The sequence below is a fragment of the Syngnathus leptorhynchus genome, chromosome 3 (genome assembly GCF_054491065.1).
Source record: "Syngnathus leptorhynchus isolate UIUO chromosome 3, UIUO_Slep, whole genome shotgun sequence".
In the NCBI taxonomy this organism is placed as follows: domain Eukaryota; kingdom Metazoa; phylum Chordata; class Actinopteri; order Syngnathiformes; family Syngnathidae; genus Syngnathus; species Syngnathus leptorhynchus.
In genome coordinates, this window is record NC_141197.1 from 7,743,758 (window position 1) to 7,763,585 (window position 19,828).

The 19,828-nt window shown below is 40.3% G+C and overlaps 1 protein-coding gene across 2 annotated transcripts; it reads left to right on the top strand.

Annotated features, from left to right (window-relative positions):
* Positions 1-4,029: 4,029 nt before the first annotated feature.
* Positions 4,030-18,797, top strand: gramd2aa (GRAM domain containing 2Aa). 2 transcript variants are annotated; one of them, XM_085907624.1, is made up of 12 exons: positions 4,030-4,255; positions 7,671-7,775; positions 11,924-11,981; positions 13,209-13,506; positions 14,027-14,130; positions 14,465-14,563; positions 15,487-15,558; positions 15,624-15,680; positions 15,930-16,107; positions 16,788-16,881; positions 17,524-17,628; positions 17,763-18,797. In XM_085907624.1, the coding sequence occupies exons 2-12, from the start codon at positions 7,681-7,683 to the stop codon at positions 17,764-17,766; spliced, it is 1,164 nt and encodes a 387-aa protein (XP_085763750.1). In that variant the 5' UTR covers positions 4,030-4,255; positions 7,671-7,680; the 3' UTR covers positions 17,767-18,797. The 2 variants fall into 2 exon arrangements, with proteins under 2 accessions (XP_085763750.1, XP_085763751.1); XM_085907625.1 differs by having other exon boundaries at positions 13,434-13,506.
* The last annotated feature ends 1,031 nt before the right edge of the window (positions 18,798-19,828 follow it).

Genomic DNA, 19,828 nt, shown 5'->3' on the forward strand with positions numbered 1-19,828 from the left:
GAAATATACAATACAGTCAAACAAGTGTTTTGGTCTGGGGCGGCCTTACTAATTCAGGACCTGGATGACTTCCTGTGATGTAATGGAATCGTTAATTCTGCTGTCAAACGTGAATTCCTTCAGGAGAATGTTTGGCCATCAAATTGTGACTTCAAATTGAAGAGCACTTGGGTCCTGCAGCAGGACTATGAGCCAAAACACACACATATTGACTTCCAAATGGCTAAAATCAACAAAATAAATAGATTTTTGAGTGGTCTAAAGTCTGGAATTGAATCTGACTGACTGTTGAGGGTGTACAGCTGGTCCCCTGTCCATTGAGCAGGAGGAAAAGCACACTACTACTCTTGAATCTGAGATTTGTCTTCCCCACGGACAGTAGAAACCCTGAATCGACATTACCAGGGAGGCTGAGGAGAGGAGTGGGTAGTTGAAACACACCCGGCATACTGAGGGGTTTCTATTTGACATGCTCTCAGTGCACCTGACAATTTGGTGGCTGAAAGCAGTCGACTAAACTGCCTGATTTGGGTGAATTTGAACAATATGCAGAGATTCTGACTGATATACAGAAGTAACTGCACTACTTAAATACTAGATTTTTTTTTTGTAGCTTTTCAAGGAAAATGTAAGTAACGCTGATGACACAATTTATGTAAAATGTACGTACATAGTTATCCATCCCTCAGTTGTCATGCCAAGGGGAAACTTAGTTGATAAAACTTTATGCCTATTTCTTTGGCGTCCTTAACTCACCGTAAATGTATGCCTTGACACCAAATTTGTCATTGTGATGTTTTGGGTGCACAAAAGGCCAGGTAGCTTTAAATAGTATTTTTCCTTTATAAATCAAATAAAATGTTAAAAGTAAATCAACCCCAACGTTTTCTTTACAATAGTATGTTGTATGTGCCACTACTAGTCTCCATACAGTATTCTGACTATATGACTTTATCAGCTAAATTCACCCATTTTTATCCATTTCAGAGGCAGCCATTTTGCCACTTGCTCTTGACTGATAATGACATCACATTTGACATGCGTCAGGTCACAACTAATCACACTCAACTTCTAGCCATGATCGGTCGTGACCTGAGATCTTGCAATCGTGATGTTATTATTAGTCGACAGCAGGTGGCAAAATGGCTGCCTCTGAGATAGATAAAAACGGTTGGATTTTGCCTGTTTATTTCACATTCTACAAACGAAACAAGCATAACACAGAACAAAGAAAATTTGCAGGTTAACCTCTTGAAAGCCTCCATATTATTTTTACTTTGGTGGTATTTGACTGATATTACCATTTAGTAGGAGAAATGTGCAAGAAAAGAAAGAAAAATACTTTGACAAGTGGACAACTACATTGTCACATGTGACGTCAACTGTCTTGACCTTTTCCAGAGCTGAAACTGCTGATGAGCATTCTGTACCTCCAGAGGCTTAATGCGGCACCCCTCGCTCTGGATCCTTGCAATGTGAATAAATGTTTCTATTTATTTGTTAATTGTGTGTTGATAGTTAAGACATGGCAATGGCATGACGGAATTTCCGCATTTGTGCATTTTTATCGCTTGCAGAACTACGACAATATTTTGAATTCGAGACAAGCCATACTTATTGTTGCGTTAGTGACGGTGTGACCAGGTGTTTACGAGCCTTTCTGTATCCTGACACACAGGCCTAGTGCACCCTCTTGTGTTTTAGTGTGAAAATGACATGTGAAATGATATAATAATGTGTTGTTAATTTTACACACAAGTCGCTCCTGAGTATAAGTCGCACCCCGACCAAACTATGAAAAAAGCGACGTCGAATCCGGAAAATTCGGTCAGTGTACCCTGACGACATTTGATTGACCTTTGTTCATTTGTCTCTCAGTGGCACTGCCATTCTTTGCAACAGCATTATTTTATTGCATTCAACTACAGGCCGCGATTTTCTCACCGAGACAAGATTACTTCACTGATTATATTTCTACCCTAGAATTGTGTTGTGTTTGTCAAAGTATTGCCATCTGTCGCTGTGTGTTTGCACAGAGTACATGATTTGTAACCGCCCCCAGTGGTGGGAGTAAGCTGCGTGCATTAGCGTAATGCGACATCAGTGACAGAGAGCCATTAGTGTGGCCATGATTTTGTGGAGTTTAAACGTGGGATGTGATTATCCTCTGTTGTGCTCTGAGCTCAAGAGAGGGAGGGGTCGCCTGAGAGGGAAGAAGAGGAGGGGTTAAGAAAGCAACGTGCTGAGCCAATGGCTTTTCCCACAAAGCAGCTGGCCGCCATCAGAACGAGACGGGCCGCCCCGAGGAAGGATACCTCGCTGAAAGCGGAGGCCGTCTCCCAAGGAGCTGTTCATGGGATGCACTATCTACGCAACCAGCCCTAAGGCCCAGCCTACAGACGAGCCAGCGGGCCAGGACGCGTATTACCGCCACCTTCATGGGAACTGCAGTCAGAGGATAGCAGCCAGGTGAGCCACACACAGGAAGTACATCACATTCGGCCGCAGGTAAGCTTTTTTCTTACTTGAGGGCTCATCTTCCACCATTTATGATGACTACATACATCATGCAATCTATTTACTGTGGGGGTGCTAATTAAGATTAAAAAATGGTGATCTCATGAGAATGAATTTTACGTATTCATCATGAACAGCAAAATATTTTTGTAAAACATGGTCATCAAAAAAATTCATTCAGAGATGGCTGTAAGTCTCACTCAACATATTGTTGACGTAGATTCCAAAAACAGTTGACTTTTTTTTCTCGCACATTCGGTTATTGAGATGCTTTCATTTTTTGTTTTTGAATTTGACCTGTAAAAGCTTGCATTGTACTGATTTTATCATGCATTGTTATTTATGTTTCATTGAAAAAAAAAATCATCTCACTCGATACATTACTCTGTTATAATGCTGTTATAATTATGATGAAACCCTGATGTGCTAGAAAAACGGCAGATTTGAAACGTACATTAGGGAAGCTTCAGAAAATGTCACTCTCATCACTGGAGTATGGTGTACTCCAGGTGACCAACAACATGCCATAAACATCTGCACCAAGAACCAAGACTGACCTGTGATGGGGAGCATGGTACCACAGGGCTTCCAGACTGATGAAAACAGTCAATCATGCTAGGCTGTTACACACATATGGATTTGTGATTTGTGTTTTTTTGTTTTGTTTTTTAAGAATAACACATCACAAACATGATAGTCAGTAGAACCATTTAGAGACATCTGATAATCAGGCCTGTGAATTCTCTAGGTTTTTCTCAATTACTCGACTTAAAATGGACAAATATGGGCCACAAATATTGCACGAGCATATCGATGAGAGAGAAAAAATCGGTCCTATTGCACATCACATGCGGGGGCGATATTTTAGACATCCGAGAGTCGGGCATTTGCTTACTTGACTGGAAATGACACTCGGAATCAAATACTTCCTGATTATCGTTATGTGTATATTCTTTCTCACCATTTTCCAAGCAGGTCAGTGAGATGAAATCACTAGTCACACAGGACAATCAATCAAGAGGAAATCTTTTCGAGATATCTGATAATCCGGATCAAATTGTTTCCATTTATCATCAGAATCAGCCTTATGGGCCAAGTTGGTTTTTGTAAGATGTTTATAGTCCACTTAACATTATTTTCCAAACAAATTGTGTGTGTGTGGGGGGGTCACTTTCAACAACCTGCAGCACTGCATTCTGATCCTGATCGTCAGCATGTTTGTACCTTGTGGACCTCAAAGTATTAGAAAAAATGTATTAAATTCTGCAGATTGTTCAATATCGAATAAACGGATGTATTTGTGTAATTACGGTACAAACGTGTTCCTACACCATCCCTCATGTGAAATCGTGCAGCCGTGAATCAAGGGGGGTTATTCTGGTCATCCGTGCGGTGTAAATAGAAATCAGCGCAAGTAATCCCCTCGCAGAGAGCGCACAAGCCCAGCGAGCCCACACTGGGCTATAGGTAAGCTCAGCCCACCCCCTCGCCACAACGACGCACTTGAGAGGAGCTTGAAAGTGCACATAGCGCGCCTTCTGCTAGCGTTAGCGTGTTGGATTTAGTGACAGTCGTATAGATTGTCGGCTTTGTTGGCACATAAAGACAAGACAATGTCTCCACGGAGGAATGAGACGCACTTCTGAAGACCTTTTTGGAAGACGACAAAGTTAGGACACAGCCTCAAAAAGACGTTGCAACCAGTTTGTGAGCTACAGGTAGAGGACGTCGAGGGCTGGTAAGCTCGCTACACTTTAATAAATCATTTCCGGCATTGTATCAAAATAAAACATGTACGCTTGGTTTATAGATGTGGATAGGGTTTCGCTTGCATATCTCACTTTTGTCAGTGTTGTTAGTTAGTGTAAGCAAACTTCTTCACTGTATATTTTATGCACACTTCAACGTATAACTCTAAGGAAATATGATATAATTTTATTTGTAGAACCTCAGTAGTTTTATTTTGAAGAACAAGTGACCGTGTTTTGATAGCAGTCTGTCTTTCACTGGTAAACTTAACACTGTCTTGCAATGGAAAACGTACCGCTATTGTAGACAAGTGCCTTATTTATATGTCTACATTGCACAAATTATGTATTGTGTACCATTGCGTTAAGCGAAATTCTTTCAATATTTGACGGACAATGAATATTACAACAAAAAGCTACGTCAGCGAACATAGTTTGTTAGATACTTTGGATGCAACTATGTAGTAATGTGTTAGTACAACAGAAAGACACTTCTTTTTTTTGTACAATCGCCTACCTGTCAAATAATTTATTTTGAATGCATGCATATACGCCGTTATTTGATATTGAATAACGTGTGGGTTAGACTACTGACCAGTGCTTATCAAAGTTTGTTTTGAGGTGCTTGCACAATGGGGAGGTTATTTCAGGAGGTCTCAAGCCGTGCACATTTCTCTGACTCAAAAGGCTGAACACTCATCTGTGAAATGAATAATAATAAACTGCATTGCAAACAGTCATTGTAACTGCATGAGCACCAGCTGATGACTGCTATTAATAATACAAATATAGGTTGGAATATGACTCTGCAATCATATTTCTAATTGAAAGTGCAGTCGGGGAACAAACCATTTTGAAATGACTGAAAACAGTTTGCGCTTGAGCAACAAAAGTATCCAGAGGTCCACACACCCAACGCAAACAAACTCACGCTGCTTTCAATGAGTACAAAAATAAAATCCCACACATTTTAAATGCAGACTGTTAATGTTTACTGAATGTGTTCCTCGTGTTTTTTTTTTTTTTTTTTGTGCCAGACAAGCAACTATTCCTGTCCACGGTGAATACACAAACTTGTTGATGGAGAGGCCATATAAATACCGGGAGTATTTCTGTGACTCTTGGAAGGAATCCGGAGAGATTTCAGTGGCCAGCAGGATTAATGAGATTACAGTTAACTGGATTGAAGGATGTCTTGTGACAGCACACAGTGTTTGTCTACATAGACAATAAGGAGAGGTGGAAACCTTTCACAGAACATTAGTGTCAAACATGTTTAACTGCGCAGAATGGCATTTGGAATTCAATAGGCTATTTGACACAATGTTGGCTGTCATTACATGAATGCCTGGAAAAGAAAACGAGCTGGTGTTGCATGGAAAATTAGGACATGGCATTTTTCTCATATTTTACATGTACTGGTAACCAGGAAGTAACGTGGCCTTCAAGAGTCATGGACTTGGTGACTTTTCCATTCATCCATATTCTTTAGTGCAAGCTGGAGCCCATCCCAGCAAAGTACATTGCTCGGCACATATAGGGAAATATTTACACTGTAACAAACTGCTTGATTATATTCTTTAAAAAAAGACGGGATTGGGTTTTTTGTATTAAAAAAATAAATAAAAAAAAAGATCCAACAACATTTTGTTTGGCCATTTCTAAATTTCCCATAGGAAAGTGTAGGTGTACATTATTATTGTTTATGAACTGATGAGACTTCACTTGGTTTGTGGGGAAATGCAGCACAATGTTGTGCCTTGCAATGTTTATTTTCGACACTACAAACCTGACTTGCTGGTTCTGCCGTTCGTTTGGCCATAAATCATTCAGGAAAGAAATATTCAAATGTTTGAAAAAGGATACATAATTGGACAAATATTTGAACTGTCGCGTTAGGCTAATTCAATCAACAAAGAAAGCGAAATATGCCCATGCAGAGTGCATCTGGTGCTGGCTGAATGGAGGAGTCATAAATTTTCTGATATCATGAGTGACGTCATTGATGTCAAAGAAAGCTGTGTCTCGGCACGACACAGTTTCATCCATCCATCTTCTTCCGCTTATCCGGGGTCGGGTCGCGGAGGGCAGCAGCTTGAAATATCCACAAGCGTTTCTCTTTTCTAATTACCAAGCCATCTTGTGAACCTCTTTGTGATCACAGATAACTAGTCAGTTGGAGCCTTTTGACGCAGGAAGCTAAGTTGTTTGAACAAGCCAACGGCTGACGTGAAGCTTCTGGCCAATTAGAGATAATCCATAGGAAAGTGCATACGTGTGAGCCTCTTTCCATCAGCACCTGTAATTATTCAGGGCAGGTGCTAACAGCCTTTGCTCTCCCACGGGGTATTATGGATGTTTTTGCCTGTGTGTGTGTGTACGAGCGGGGGTCAACTGCAATCTAGTAGTAGGTTTATTTAAACCATAGCTGGGTGAAAGCTTCTAAACTATCACACTGTAAAAGAAATGGTGTGTAGTGTAATTCGTATAATTATAGTATAATTATTTGCTCGATTAAGGGCTGAAAGTTGGGGCACTCGTAAATAGGGCCCAACCAATGTAATTGGCCGGTTTTAGTTCTTAAAAGATTGGCAAAAAATGGCAAACTTTTTTGCCATTTTTGTTTTACTCATTAACACAACATAAGTCAAAAACCTCTGAGAGTCTAACCCCCCCCAATCAACTGATTTGTGCCAGTTGTTCCTCTCTGTTGTAAAGTTAAGTAACTACTTAAGCACAAAGTTATGTAACAATGAAATGTTCTGTTCTTTTTTTTATTTTATTTTATTCTAGGGATGTCACAATATCCAAACATGATACCGTATTATCATGATAAAATAATTAGCATGATATTTTGTAGAGGTTTTTTCAATTAAAAGAAAACTCTCAATACCGTGTAACAACTCACAATATTGTAAAAAGGAAATACTTGTGAAAGAAAAGGCACAATATGCTGTTTTTTTACACTATAACATCAATGACAAAGAAATAGGCTTGGCCAGTGACTTTATTGTCATGTTCCCATCACTGGTGTTGTTCCATCCCTAGTTTTTTTTAGAAAATCAGCTGATTAATTGGTTATCTGAATTTTACTCTGCCAAATATTTGTAGATGAAGTTACGCCTGTGTTTCATACATTTTCTCCCCAATGTTTTTTTTTCAACTTCACTGACCCATTTTACCAGTTTTTTTATTTTGTTGAGTTGAGGATGTGATTCTAGCACAAGTTGCATCACCGCCATGTTGATTTTAAAGGCAGAGTCCATGTGTTATCCCCAAAAACCTTTCGTTCAGGACTGCGAAAAGTGTACCTGCAGACAGAAAACAAACACGACAGCGGGGATGAGATCGGAGCAAAGTGGATGGCCGCTGTGCACTCATTTGTGTGTGTGTTTGTGGGTTCAGGGCCAGGAGCATGACTGAACAACATGAACACTCTGAAGAAACAGGCCTGCTGACCACACAGGACCTGGATGCCTCCAAGGACGAAGACGCGCATGGACACCTCAGGCAAATTCCTCTCACACACACACACACACACACACACACACACACACACACACACACACACACACACTGACACACAATGGTCTGCAAACGCAGACACATTTTCTAACACATCATCTGCTTCCTGTGTGTTTGTGCGTGTGTGCACTCATGAGCTACAGCTGCAGGAGATTTCTTTTCATTGTCCTTTTTTTGAACATTTACTTGATGTCAAACAATAGTAAAACATGCACACAAAACATTTTTAGACTCGACGTCTCATTGAGACGATAGACACTCACCAGACATAACATGCTGTATGGCCCCTACAAATTATATGCGAGATAATAGTGTTTAGCTTGCTGGATGCTATAGCAGATATTTTATTGAACAATATTTATTACTGCAGTTGGAGTCTGCAATGTTTTAGTACTGCATTCCATAACATAGAGTTGTTTCTGATATTCTTGTCTACTTTTATTTATTTCTAATGTCCATTTTTTTTCATACAAACCTGGTAAAGTATAAGGAAAATAATGCATCTAAAAAATCTATGTAATTGAGCGTCAAACAAAAGAAAGCTCATCCAAAATGATGGCCCTGAGTATGCAAAAATTGTGAGGTTCATCTCGTTATATTAGCATAAAATATAGTAAATTTACAGGACTTGGTGATGCCTTGAAGATTAAAGATATATACATACAACCTTCACCAAACTTTTCCAATCCTATTATCTGTAAATTTCCAAGGTAAAGTTCATGAAAATAGTAATAGTGACAACAGTTGTCATGGCTTTATTGATTTCCTGACAGTGCCACATCAATTTAATATATCTATGAAAGAAACTTTTCTGAATTGTGGATATTGGTATTGGATGCCACCGGCAGTGGTGTAGCAATCAAATGTCTGCTAAACATGTGGTTACGTTATGTAAATGCTGTGTGTTGCTGCTTTGCCAGTAAAATGATCTGAAAGCAAAATGATCGTGTTAGAGAGGCTGTTTGTGTTTATATAAAAAGGATTGCCAGCAGGAGTCGTGTAATCCTGGAGAATCTACTCTGGACTTGAGCGCACAAGCGTGTCATGTGTTGGATTCAAGTGAAAGGCAGGAACCTGAACACTTCCTGTTTACCTGCTGCCAGACACAGTCAATGTGTTTCTAAAGAAAACCAAACTACAGTATTGCATTAAATCCAGTGGGGAGGCAGTCTTAAATTGAATATTTCATTGCAGTTTGGCCAACGGTAGAATCCGGGTTGGTTATTCCACATGTCAGTGTTGCAAAATAGTGATAAATTAAATGCTTCCTGGCAAACACTGGGTGGGTTCGCTTGAATGCTTCCTTCTTGGGAGCTAGTTGTCGAGACTATAGATATAGAACAACTGGAGCGTATGTGTTTGGCTCCGTTCATTAGAGCTCGTTGAATTCTGCAGCGATTTTGACGAAGATTGGATTGTGACTTTAACAAAGAGACCATTGTAGGACCTCCTCTTCTTCAAATTACAACTAGATGAGAAAATATGCCGAAATAATGATTCACCTGAATGGATTACTTGTTTATATTATTGTGGTGTCATAACATGGACTGCATACAAGCAATGACGACCTTTTTGATTTAGTTCTACGTTTATGCTTCTGCGCTAAGCTAAATTGAAAGTGTCTCGTGAGAAAAGGCCCTGTTAACTTTCTACCCCGTGTCTCATCTAGTAAAAATCTTTACAAGGTGTGAGTCTTTCCACTTGTCTCTAAGCTCACGCTGCTAATTTCCCTTCCCTCCTGCAGCTCAATTATTACACCGGAGTCCACAGCTACACCTGCTGCCGGTGGGAAGTGTTCCCTTTCTAATTTAAGCTTCAATTTTAGAGCCTTAGAGTTGGTAATTAGTTTCGGTATTCTACTTCACAGCCTGCGGCACAAAGCGGGCGCATGAAAGCAGTTTATTGCTGCTTACAGAAAAGCATACGATGTTTAGTTTACATGAAAACATTCCATTGCCGTTGTCTGCGTGGATTTCTGAATTGTGCTCAAGACACGTGCATTTTCATTTTAGTTTGTGCATGTTTGAAAAGGTTGACTGAAGTCCAAAAATAAAGGACCAGAGTTATTTGTCTTTTTACAACTGCCCATCCCAGTGTGACCCTGTAAAATCTGCTTTACTTTGACATTGGAAATGTAATCATAGCACAGGTCCCTTCAGACTTCAGTTTCTCTTTGTGCCGGCACTATTAGTCATGAAGATTATTTTTATGTGCAAAGAGGCGGCAGATGGAAGGTGAGCGGAGAGAAAACACATGGTGAGTCCCTGCAGGGACCGACGCCTGTATTTTTTAATAATCACTCACTCATCCCCACTTTGGCACAGGCGGCTACTGCGGAAACTATTTATAGGCTGCATGAGCAGCAAGCGCACACAATTACTAAACAAGGATAAGCCGGCGGAAGCTGTTCATTATGAAATTGGATGTACTTAACTCACCACTTTTGTCTTTTTAGTTAATTCAGTTGTTGGTTTTGGTTGTGAACTGGTTTGAAATGTAATTTGCAACATTGAGGGCCACCTGTATCCCATTTTGGGCCCCGTGTCATGTAAGCAAACACCGCAAACCACTATTTGTATTTACCAAACAAACATATACTGTTTACTTATGCAGCAGACACTTTATCCAAATGTATTTACCCAACAAAAAAAAATGTTTGATTACATGTCAAAGTTGGGATTAAAACTGGGAATGATGTTGAGCACATCTGGCCCAGCAGGCAGTGCTGTCACAGCTGCACCGTCATGCTGTAAACAACATCTTGATCTTACGCCACACGCACACACACACACACACACACACACACACACACACACACACACACACACACACACACACACACACACATTTAGGCATAGGCACACACAGCAGGCACAGCATCTGGTTTTTGACACCTAAACAGTGTTGAGATCTTTTTGTCTCAGAGACTATTATTCTTCCCCAGAGGAAGTAGCTCAGTGACGGCTGAGTCTAGTGTCTATTGTATAAACCATGGCAGCAGATCAAGGAAGCTTGGCGGAATCGTGGAGCAATGTCTTATCTGGCAGTTCAGAGGTGACAATGCCGATCAAGTGGGCATTCCTCTTTCCCTCCAAACCTATGACATATTGTGCTGTGAGGTGAATGGATTAACTTGGCACAGAAGTGCTTCCACAGATTTGTGAACAATATCTGACAGAAAGATATATACTATTTACCATCCATTCAACATACCCTAGCAAGAATGTTTATATTTTTGGTTTAATATAATTTGGGCTGGCATGTTAACCATATTACATATTTTGTAGGATATGCATTTCAGCGTGGAAACTCCTGGCTGTTTTACTAACTGATTCATGGAATATGGATTGAATTAATACCTTTTTAAAGGGATGGGCAAATTATACATGAATAACTGAACTCTGAAAGAATGTTTGGTCTTGAGAAGTGATCCATAATCTTTCACTATCTTAGTGAACAGTAGTGTTTGCCATCGCTTTGCACTGTCAATCACTTCTCTGACAGCTAATGCTTAAAAAGAAAGTCATTTTTTCTCTTTAGTTTTGAGTTTCACCTCCAATATTTCTTCTCCACCAGAGGGGATTATTCCGTATTTTATCCGCTGGTAGACGAAGCATCCCATTACATCAGCCCTCCTGAGGCATGAGAGAGTCTATGATGTCGGTGTGCGTTCATGTTATTTGACAATAAACAAAACAGTGAACCACTGGATAATCTCCAGGGTATTGCCAGTATTTGCATACAAACAACGTAATATACCTCTTTTGATTGTGCTGGATGTGATAGAGTTCGCCTGCATCCTGCAGCGACACACACACACACACACACACACACACACACACACACACACACACACACACACTGATTGCGTGTCGTGCTGAGGCACGCTGCCGCCAGTGATTGTCATGCGGTGCACACGCGCACGCACACGCATGAAAACACATGCTCACCAGCATTTGTCAGGCTGCCAACAATACCTTGACTTCATGAGCGGAAAGAATCCTCCAATGCACAACTAGTAATCATGTTTGCAAATAATTTACAGTGTTTGCAGTGATTTCATGATTAATGGAAAGTAGCATTCATTTTGTTTTGTTGGTTTATCACAAGTCTGCTTTTTAATTCTATTCCAGGTTTCATCTGATTGAAGAGCTGTCCTACGAGGATGTAAAAAAATGTTACCGTGGCTCGGTGAGTGTCATCATTTTCTGTTGTATGTGTTAGCTCCCTGAATTGGGACAGTTCCCCAGTGTATAGTTAACACACGAACAGAAGTAAACGTGACAAAATACGTATTAAAAAAACAAAACAAAATATTTTCAGCCATGCATTTTTGTGGCTGTTCAGTTCAACTTTCAGCCATGCATTCTTGTGGCTGTTCAGTTAAACTTTGATGTATTCCAAGAATCATTCGAAAAAGATGTCATCTTTACTTCTTGTAATGTAGCAGCCTGATGAATTTATGCACACTTTGTTTTGATTCCTTATGTTCTCGTATAAACTCTTTCCTCTTTCTACAAAGCAAAGGTACAAATGGAATCTTAAAAGTCAGATTTCTTAAAAGTCATCAAATCATGTTTGGCGGCGTCAAACTGTGACCATTATAAAATACAAATGAACTGTTTAGTAGCACTTAAATTGCATTTACTGTCATACAGGTTAACCACGGTACACTTAAAGCATTCATACATTGTTGTATGAGGAGGGCAAAGTCACATACTGTATGCACCAGACCTCACACACATTTCAAAAAGTGCTAGTATTCTATTGTGATAATAAGAAATCATAAATTAAGTTGTCCGTGAATCAATTAATTTCCCAATCAGAATTCCAAGTCAAGTAATGAGGAGCCCAACCACCACCATCTGTCTGTTTTACTGTGAGGAACTGCCTTTAACTATTAATAGAAGGACAATGAGTAAGCCGGGAAGGAGGGGAGAGTGAGAGAGAGAGAGAGAGAGAGAGAGAGAGACAGAGAGAGAGAGAGAGAGAGATAGAGAGAGAAAGAAAGAGCGAAAGAGAGAGAAAGAGAGAGAGAAGATGGGTAGGAGAATGCTGGAAGTGAACAGGGAATTATTTAGACCACTCATGTATTCGCATACAGGACTTTGGAAGGTGTCACTGACAGACGCAAGGATGTACTGAAAAGGAAAGGGGGTCACCTTACGTCAGAGTCTTGGGCAGTGTGTGTGCGTCTTTCCAGCTCGATGATGGGCAGTGTGTACAAGTGTGTGCATGGAGAAGGGGCGTATACTGAGTGTGGAGTCAGTCACTAATGAAGAAGTTGAGACAGGGAAGCCTTGAGTTTGAGGATGGCTCAAGTATAGTCGTGTGAGTCTAGTCTGTGTACCCCGTAGCCAGATGTGTTTTTCTCGTAGAGCAGCCTGTCGCCCGTACTGACACGCCACAGGGGAACAGTGTGTGTCTTGCAGTGACTTGCTTCAGGCCATGGATGAGTGTGTGTGTGTGTACGGTGCCAACGTGCTGAGCCTGGTGCAGAGCTCGCCGCCTCTGAGGGAGCGGGTGGTGTCGGCGGTGAGCCGGGTCGGAGCGGCCGGCGGTTGGAGAGGGGGTTCCGGTGCCGTGCAGGCGGGCCGGTCCGCCAAGGAGCTGCTCATGACTCTGCCCTGTCCCTCTGCACAGACTGTCAGCAAGTACAACTCGCAGTACCACAAACTGTTCCAGTGTGTGCCCAAGGATGAGCTCCTTATGAAAGGTACCTGTGCCAACTGTAACTTGATCAACTTTTATCACATGATTTGATGTTTTGATACAGACTGGATATCGTGCTGCGGGTTATTACTGAACCATATGGATCATGTGATGTTCGCAAACGGAACTGTGATCTGTAGTTGTCTGAGCTGTGAGCAGATGGGATGTCATTTTTAGTCACAAAAAAAATAAATCCACCCATGCGCTGAACAGAAAATTCAGGCTCATAGTGTATCAAAATGCTCTTAACGTCCGTCTTGTGTGAAAGGGCTGAACCACGATGTTAGATGTTGATGATAAACATCTGTAGATGTAATTCATCCAAGATCAATAAATATGTTCGGATAACTTCACAATACCTATTTGTTTGCGTTGCCCCTGACCGCTTCACCGTTCATTTTTCTGTTGCCCATAATATAAATGAGAAACTCATTGACACAGCTGTACAAAACAAAATCAATACTCCGCCTAATGTAAATATGAAATGTAAAGCTTAAAAATGTCTTTGTCTCTTGTTTGGTCAGTGTATTCCTGTGCTCTTCTCAGAGATATCCTGCTCCAAGGCAGGCTTTACATCTCTAGAAATTGGCTATGTTTCTATGCCAACCTCTTCGGCAAGGACATTAAGGTACCGTACAGATGAAACTTGACTTCCAGTTTGAATGCAACGGGCTTGAAATATTTTCAAGTATAATATGCGCGCTGCGAAACTCCACCTGAAACAGCCATGTCTTTTTTTCTTTCATGTTACGCATTGTTCCTTTTATTTCTCATTTCCTTGAAACTCAACCTCTCCTGACATTTGAGAGACAATAAGCTTCGTATTACGGCGGCATTCCTTGCATTACTGACTTAAATAAGAAATGTCTCTAGCCCACTTTCACGACTGCTTTTTGTTTCCACTGCCCACATGCAGTATTTAGACACTAAATAGCTGTTTCCGTCTTCTCCTCCGCTTCTAGGTGGCCATCCCTGTTGTCTCAGTGCGGTTGGTGAAAAAGCACAAAACGGCAGGCCTGGTGCCCAATGGCTTGGCTATCACTACGGACACTAACCAGAAGGTAAACACTCCCATCACACTCACTTTGAGTTCAAATGCTTGCGCTGATTAGCGCGAGGTGTGACGGGAAGAGCAGTGCTATAGATAGCAGGGGCCAGGAAGCGTGCTCAAGTGGAGGCTATTTTTCCGACACCACAGCGACGTCGAACATTCTGAGAATCTCATTATGACACGTAAAGCACGTACAGCCAGCATGGTGCGAGCGATAGGGGTTAGACTACCGAAAGGTGAAAGGTTCAAATTTCGTTCCGAAAAGAGATGTTCATTGTCCGATTGGTTGGCGATCAGTTTGGGGTGTACCCCGCCTCTCGCCACAAAGTCAGTTGGGATCTGGCCTGTGTAATCCGCAAAAATCTGACCGAAGCAGGTGGACTCACTTTTGATTTCTCAGATTCGTAGAATGGTTCTCTCTACTCGTTTTTTGCCAGCACGTCTTACACTTCAAAATACAAAATACTGGTATCAATAAGGAGTAAGATGTTTCATTATTGTATGCCAGTGAATATGACAGCACTGTCCAAAAGTCTGATTAAGATTCATCTGCCAACACAGCATTTCTGATATGAGCTGGAGATCTTTTTGAAGTAGATAAAGTTTGGCCGTGCAAAGTGTCATACATGCATGACTCATTCTCTGTAATCACGCACTATGTGTCTGGGGGATTATACAATAGCGTACTCTTTGTACGTCACAACTGTACTTTAGGTTATTTCTCAAAATACAAATGGGATTGAAATTATATCCTCTTTGTGCCCTAGATGAAATTGTTTTAATCTCCAATCGTGTTCTTATTTTGGGCCAATGCAAAACCAAATTATTTTTTTTTACAAATTGCAGATGAGCTCCTTCAGATGTACTGTGGCCTCATCACAGCAATCAGTGAAACCCCTTGTATGTTGACATTATGTTTTTTTATTTTCTCAGTATGTATTTGTGTCGCTTCTATCAAGAGACAGTGTGTATGACGTCCTTCGTAGGATCTGCACACACCTACAGGTACAGCGCACTGCATACACACTAACAGTGTGCCACCAAAAATGTGATGTCATGTCCCTCTACAGGTCAATGGGAAGAGTCTGAGTTTGAAGCAGTACTTGGAGGAACCCACCTTGTCACTGGTGAGTGACAGCAGCTTTAAAATAAAAATAAAAAAAACATTTATGATATACTTGGGTTTGAGAACACGGGTTTTTGTGCAAATCACTCAAATTATCAAATTAATCAGACATAAAGCAATAGTTGGGAATAATGATAAAAGATCTTTGCTTGTTTATAAGGGTGCGCCAAAGCACCTTAAGTTCGTGTATGTGCAAATATGTTCAACTGGTTTATGTAACTGGTTTGTTATGTGTTGTCCTCTACTGTAGGATGAATTCCCGACTCCTGACGGGTTTCCAGTGGTGGATGAATTCCCGTCAGTGTTAAAGTGGAGAAGGAAGGCCTCAGTGGTGTCTGTGTCCTCCTCCCTTCCTGACCTGCTGGGCAACTCCAACAGCAGTCTGAGTGTTGCAAACACACCCTTCAAGTCAGAGCAGCCTTTAGAAGGTTTGACACTGAGATCAAAATCATTTGTATGAAATGCAAACTGTAGTTTTAATATATAAAATATTTCAATTATTCATGGCTGTATGTGAGTGAAAGTGCAAAATACTTTGCATTGGAGAGCGATTTGTCTGTTGCGCAACAGGATGTCACGATTCAAATGGCGTGTCAAGGAGGGGTTGTATTAAAAAGCTGGAGCAAACGCGGATTAAATCCAGATAATCCCAAAAAGTATGTGATGACAGAGAATAGTTTAGATGCTTTCAGACCGATAGGTTTTGGGATTGGAAATAGGCACTCACGCTATTTTGTTTTGGTTTTGTTGTTCACAGTTATCCACCATTATTTAAGAGTTTTTGCTCTTAAACCTTTTAAACTTACTTTCTTTTTGACACTCTCAGAAATGTATTTATTTCACAATATCTTAATGTGCACCCGTTAGCCTATACACATAATTCTGATTAATATTGCATTTGTGGAATATAAGTGAAATATTCTTATTTTTATCCATCTCGATGGGCGGGGCGACCATTTTGCCACTTTCAGTTGACTGAAAATGAAATCACAATTGGCAGGTCTCAGGTTGCAACCAATCGTGGCTCAGCTTCAGAAAACTAGTGAAAAAAGAAAAAAACATTAAATCTGAAACCATTATAATTTCTTATGATCTGTTTGTTTCACAGAGGGAGCCCTGGAGACAGACAGAGGCCTTTTATCAGAGCCAGTGGCAGAGTTGGGCCAGATGGAATACCAGCTGCTCAAGTTCTTTACCCTGCTGTGAGTATGGAACATGGACAGGAACATTTTTATTTATACACATTAATAACAGCTGACACGCAGGTCCACACTGAACAGAACAAGTAACAGGTAATAAATAGTCACCTTGTCCTGTCATGTAGCATTTAGTGTAAACAAAAAACACACAAACCTTCCATGACTCCAGATTTAATTTATTCTTGTCTATCCATCTGTTTTCTATAGAACTTGTCCTCAGTTTGGTCGTGGGTAATCTTGAGAGTATCTCAGTTTACTTTGAGACTTTGGACCGGTTGCTGGTCAATCACTGAGCACCATTCGGGTTCACATCCACACCTAAAAAAAAAATCCCTCTCTTTTGATTTGGTCACCTGCAGCTCCCCAGTGTTATACATTATACGGCACCTTCGATATTTTGTAATGTTTGTAATTTTGCGGGGGGGAAGGGGATTTCTTCATTCAACAATTTGGGGGGAATGAATTATCATTATTATTATTATTATTATTATTATTATTATTACAACAGCTAAAGCGCTAACAAAGAGCTTTACAGAACATCTCAAATAACAATAATGAAACAGACCATATAGATATATAGACCATAGAACACATACAAAATGTGTCAATATCAATATATGTGTCATGTATGTGTTCTCTTGGCAGGATCATTCTCCTCATCCTGTCTTCATGCTACTTGGCATTCCGTGTCTGCAGTCTGGAGCAGCAGCTCTCCTTCCTCAGTAACCCACATTTGCCCCTCAGGGAGAGGTGACTATTCTCTATCAAACTCCTAATATCCTCCTGAATCCACACGCATACTTACTCTGTGTGAATCAATAGAGAAGGAGGAGAGTCATTGCCCAGAGGTTCCATCAACCTGTTTTACTTTCCCCATTGTCCAGGTAACCTCGGCTCCCCTAGATGGGCCTTTGGTTTGGCTGCTGGTCAAGCCTGAGATCCAAAGATCCACAGTCATTTCCGGCTCTCCACTTCATCAGATGACAAAGCAGCGTCCCCAGACATCTCTCTGTGGGACGACTGATCACTTTGAGACTATGCACACAGACTTTTTATTTGTGTCCTGTAATCACCCCGAAGCAATCATTCAGCTCAGTAATTACTTGAAAAGACTGAAAATAGAGGCATTTCATTTGTGGTTCAGCCAATTTACAACCTGTCGACCTTACAACGGTCTTGACGTCTGCACTTTTAAAAAAAGAAATATATGTCATCCTAATTTTCTAAGCATTTATAAATGTATGTATCGTTGTTGCACAGTGGTTAAAACGTGCCTCACAGTTCAGGGCTTCGAATTTCAGCTCTCATGTTTGCATGTTCTCCCCCATACTTGAGTGGCTTCTTCCTAAAAACAAGCACGTTAGGTTCATTGATAACTCTAAATTGTCCTTAGGTGTTTGGATGGATGGATGGATGGATGGATGGATGGATGGATGGATGGATGGATGGATGGATGGATGGATGGATGGATGGATGGATGGATGGATGGATGGATGGATGGATGGATGGATGGATGGATGGATGGATGGATGGATGGATGGATGGATGGATGGATGGATGGATGGATGGATGGATGGATGATTCTTGAACGGAGGTACTGAGTTGTCACCTTTAAAGGTATTTATGTTGCGGCACTTGACTGATTGAAAAGATATTTAAACTAATATGATGAAGCAATAACACCTTGTGTGTTAATTACAATGTGAATGCAATTTCATAACTTAGTAACATGTCTATTTATAGATGTATTAATCTGTTCTGAAAGAGTAGTTTATTTTATAAATTTCAAATGAAGTGCTCACTCATACTAATGATGAGCGTAAATGTTATCTTGACTTTGTTGAAGGATAGTATGTTGATTTTTGAGAACTGGTTGTCGCTCTAGTTTAGCGATGAGCTCCTTGTTGATTAAAATTGCGAATGACCAGACCAGGAATCTTTGTGTGTCATTTCTATAATTAGTTTAAATACTTAAACATCAAACAAATGATAGTAACATGAATAATTTACATAAAAAGCCAATCAAATTTAAAATAGAGATTATGTATTGGGCTTCTGAAATGAATGAAACTGCACATGGGTTTTACTTTTTAAATTGAAATTCTGAAATAAAAACTTTTTCATTTTATGAGTAAAGATGCAGCTTTCAATTCACAAATTCCCTTTATATAAAAACTTTGAAAACATACACCCGCGAAAAATAGATATTCATATCTGACGAACAGCAAGCCAAACGTTCATTGCAGGAGAATGACACAAATTTAACCAATGTGTTCATAGCGCTCATGTCGTGCATTGCAAAAAAAAAGCCGAGAGCATTACTCCTTACAGCCGCTAGAGGGCGGACTCTCACTTTGTATTCGTTCATTTATGTACTTGACTATTCAGTTTGGCATTTTAGGTATCACCGGGATATAACACAAAAGACTACCCTAATATCAAACAATCTAAAAGTGATTAGCATATGTAACTGCATCGCATTACAGCAGGAGCAAAGTGGAAGGAAAACATCAGGATCATACAAAAAAACATGACAGGAATTCCCCCATTTATTCCAAAGAAACCTGCTCCCTGTCAACCCTTGATTCAAGATGGATGAAGTGTGTGGTCAAATATATTCTCAATATTAGGTTCCCTTTGTCTTTTTGATACAGATAATTCATTGTGACAAGCAGGGAATTTAACAATATTGTCATGGATTACTGTACTCATTTGTCTTTTGGGATGAAAATGTTGTTATTGTTTGCCGACTTGATGTCATGAGTTACATGATGTGAAAGTTTGCTTATCAATTTGAGGATTTCCTCTGCTCGAACCAAGGAAAAAAGTAATGTACAGTACTTTACAGCACGACGATATGCATGTATAAAAAAATCACTTCACTATTATCAGTCATTATCAAATACATATATTTCACTTTCTGTGATTCTTTTCCGTGGTTCTGTTTAGA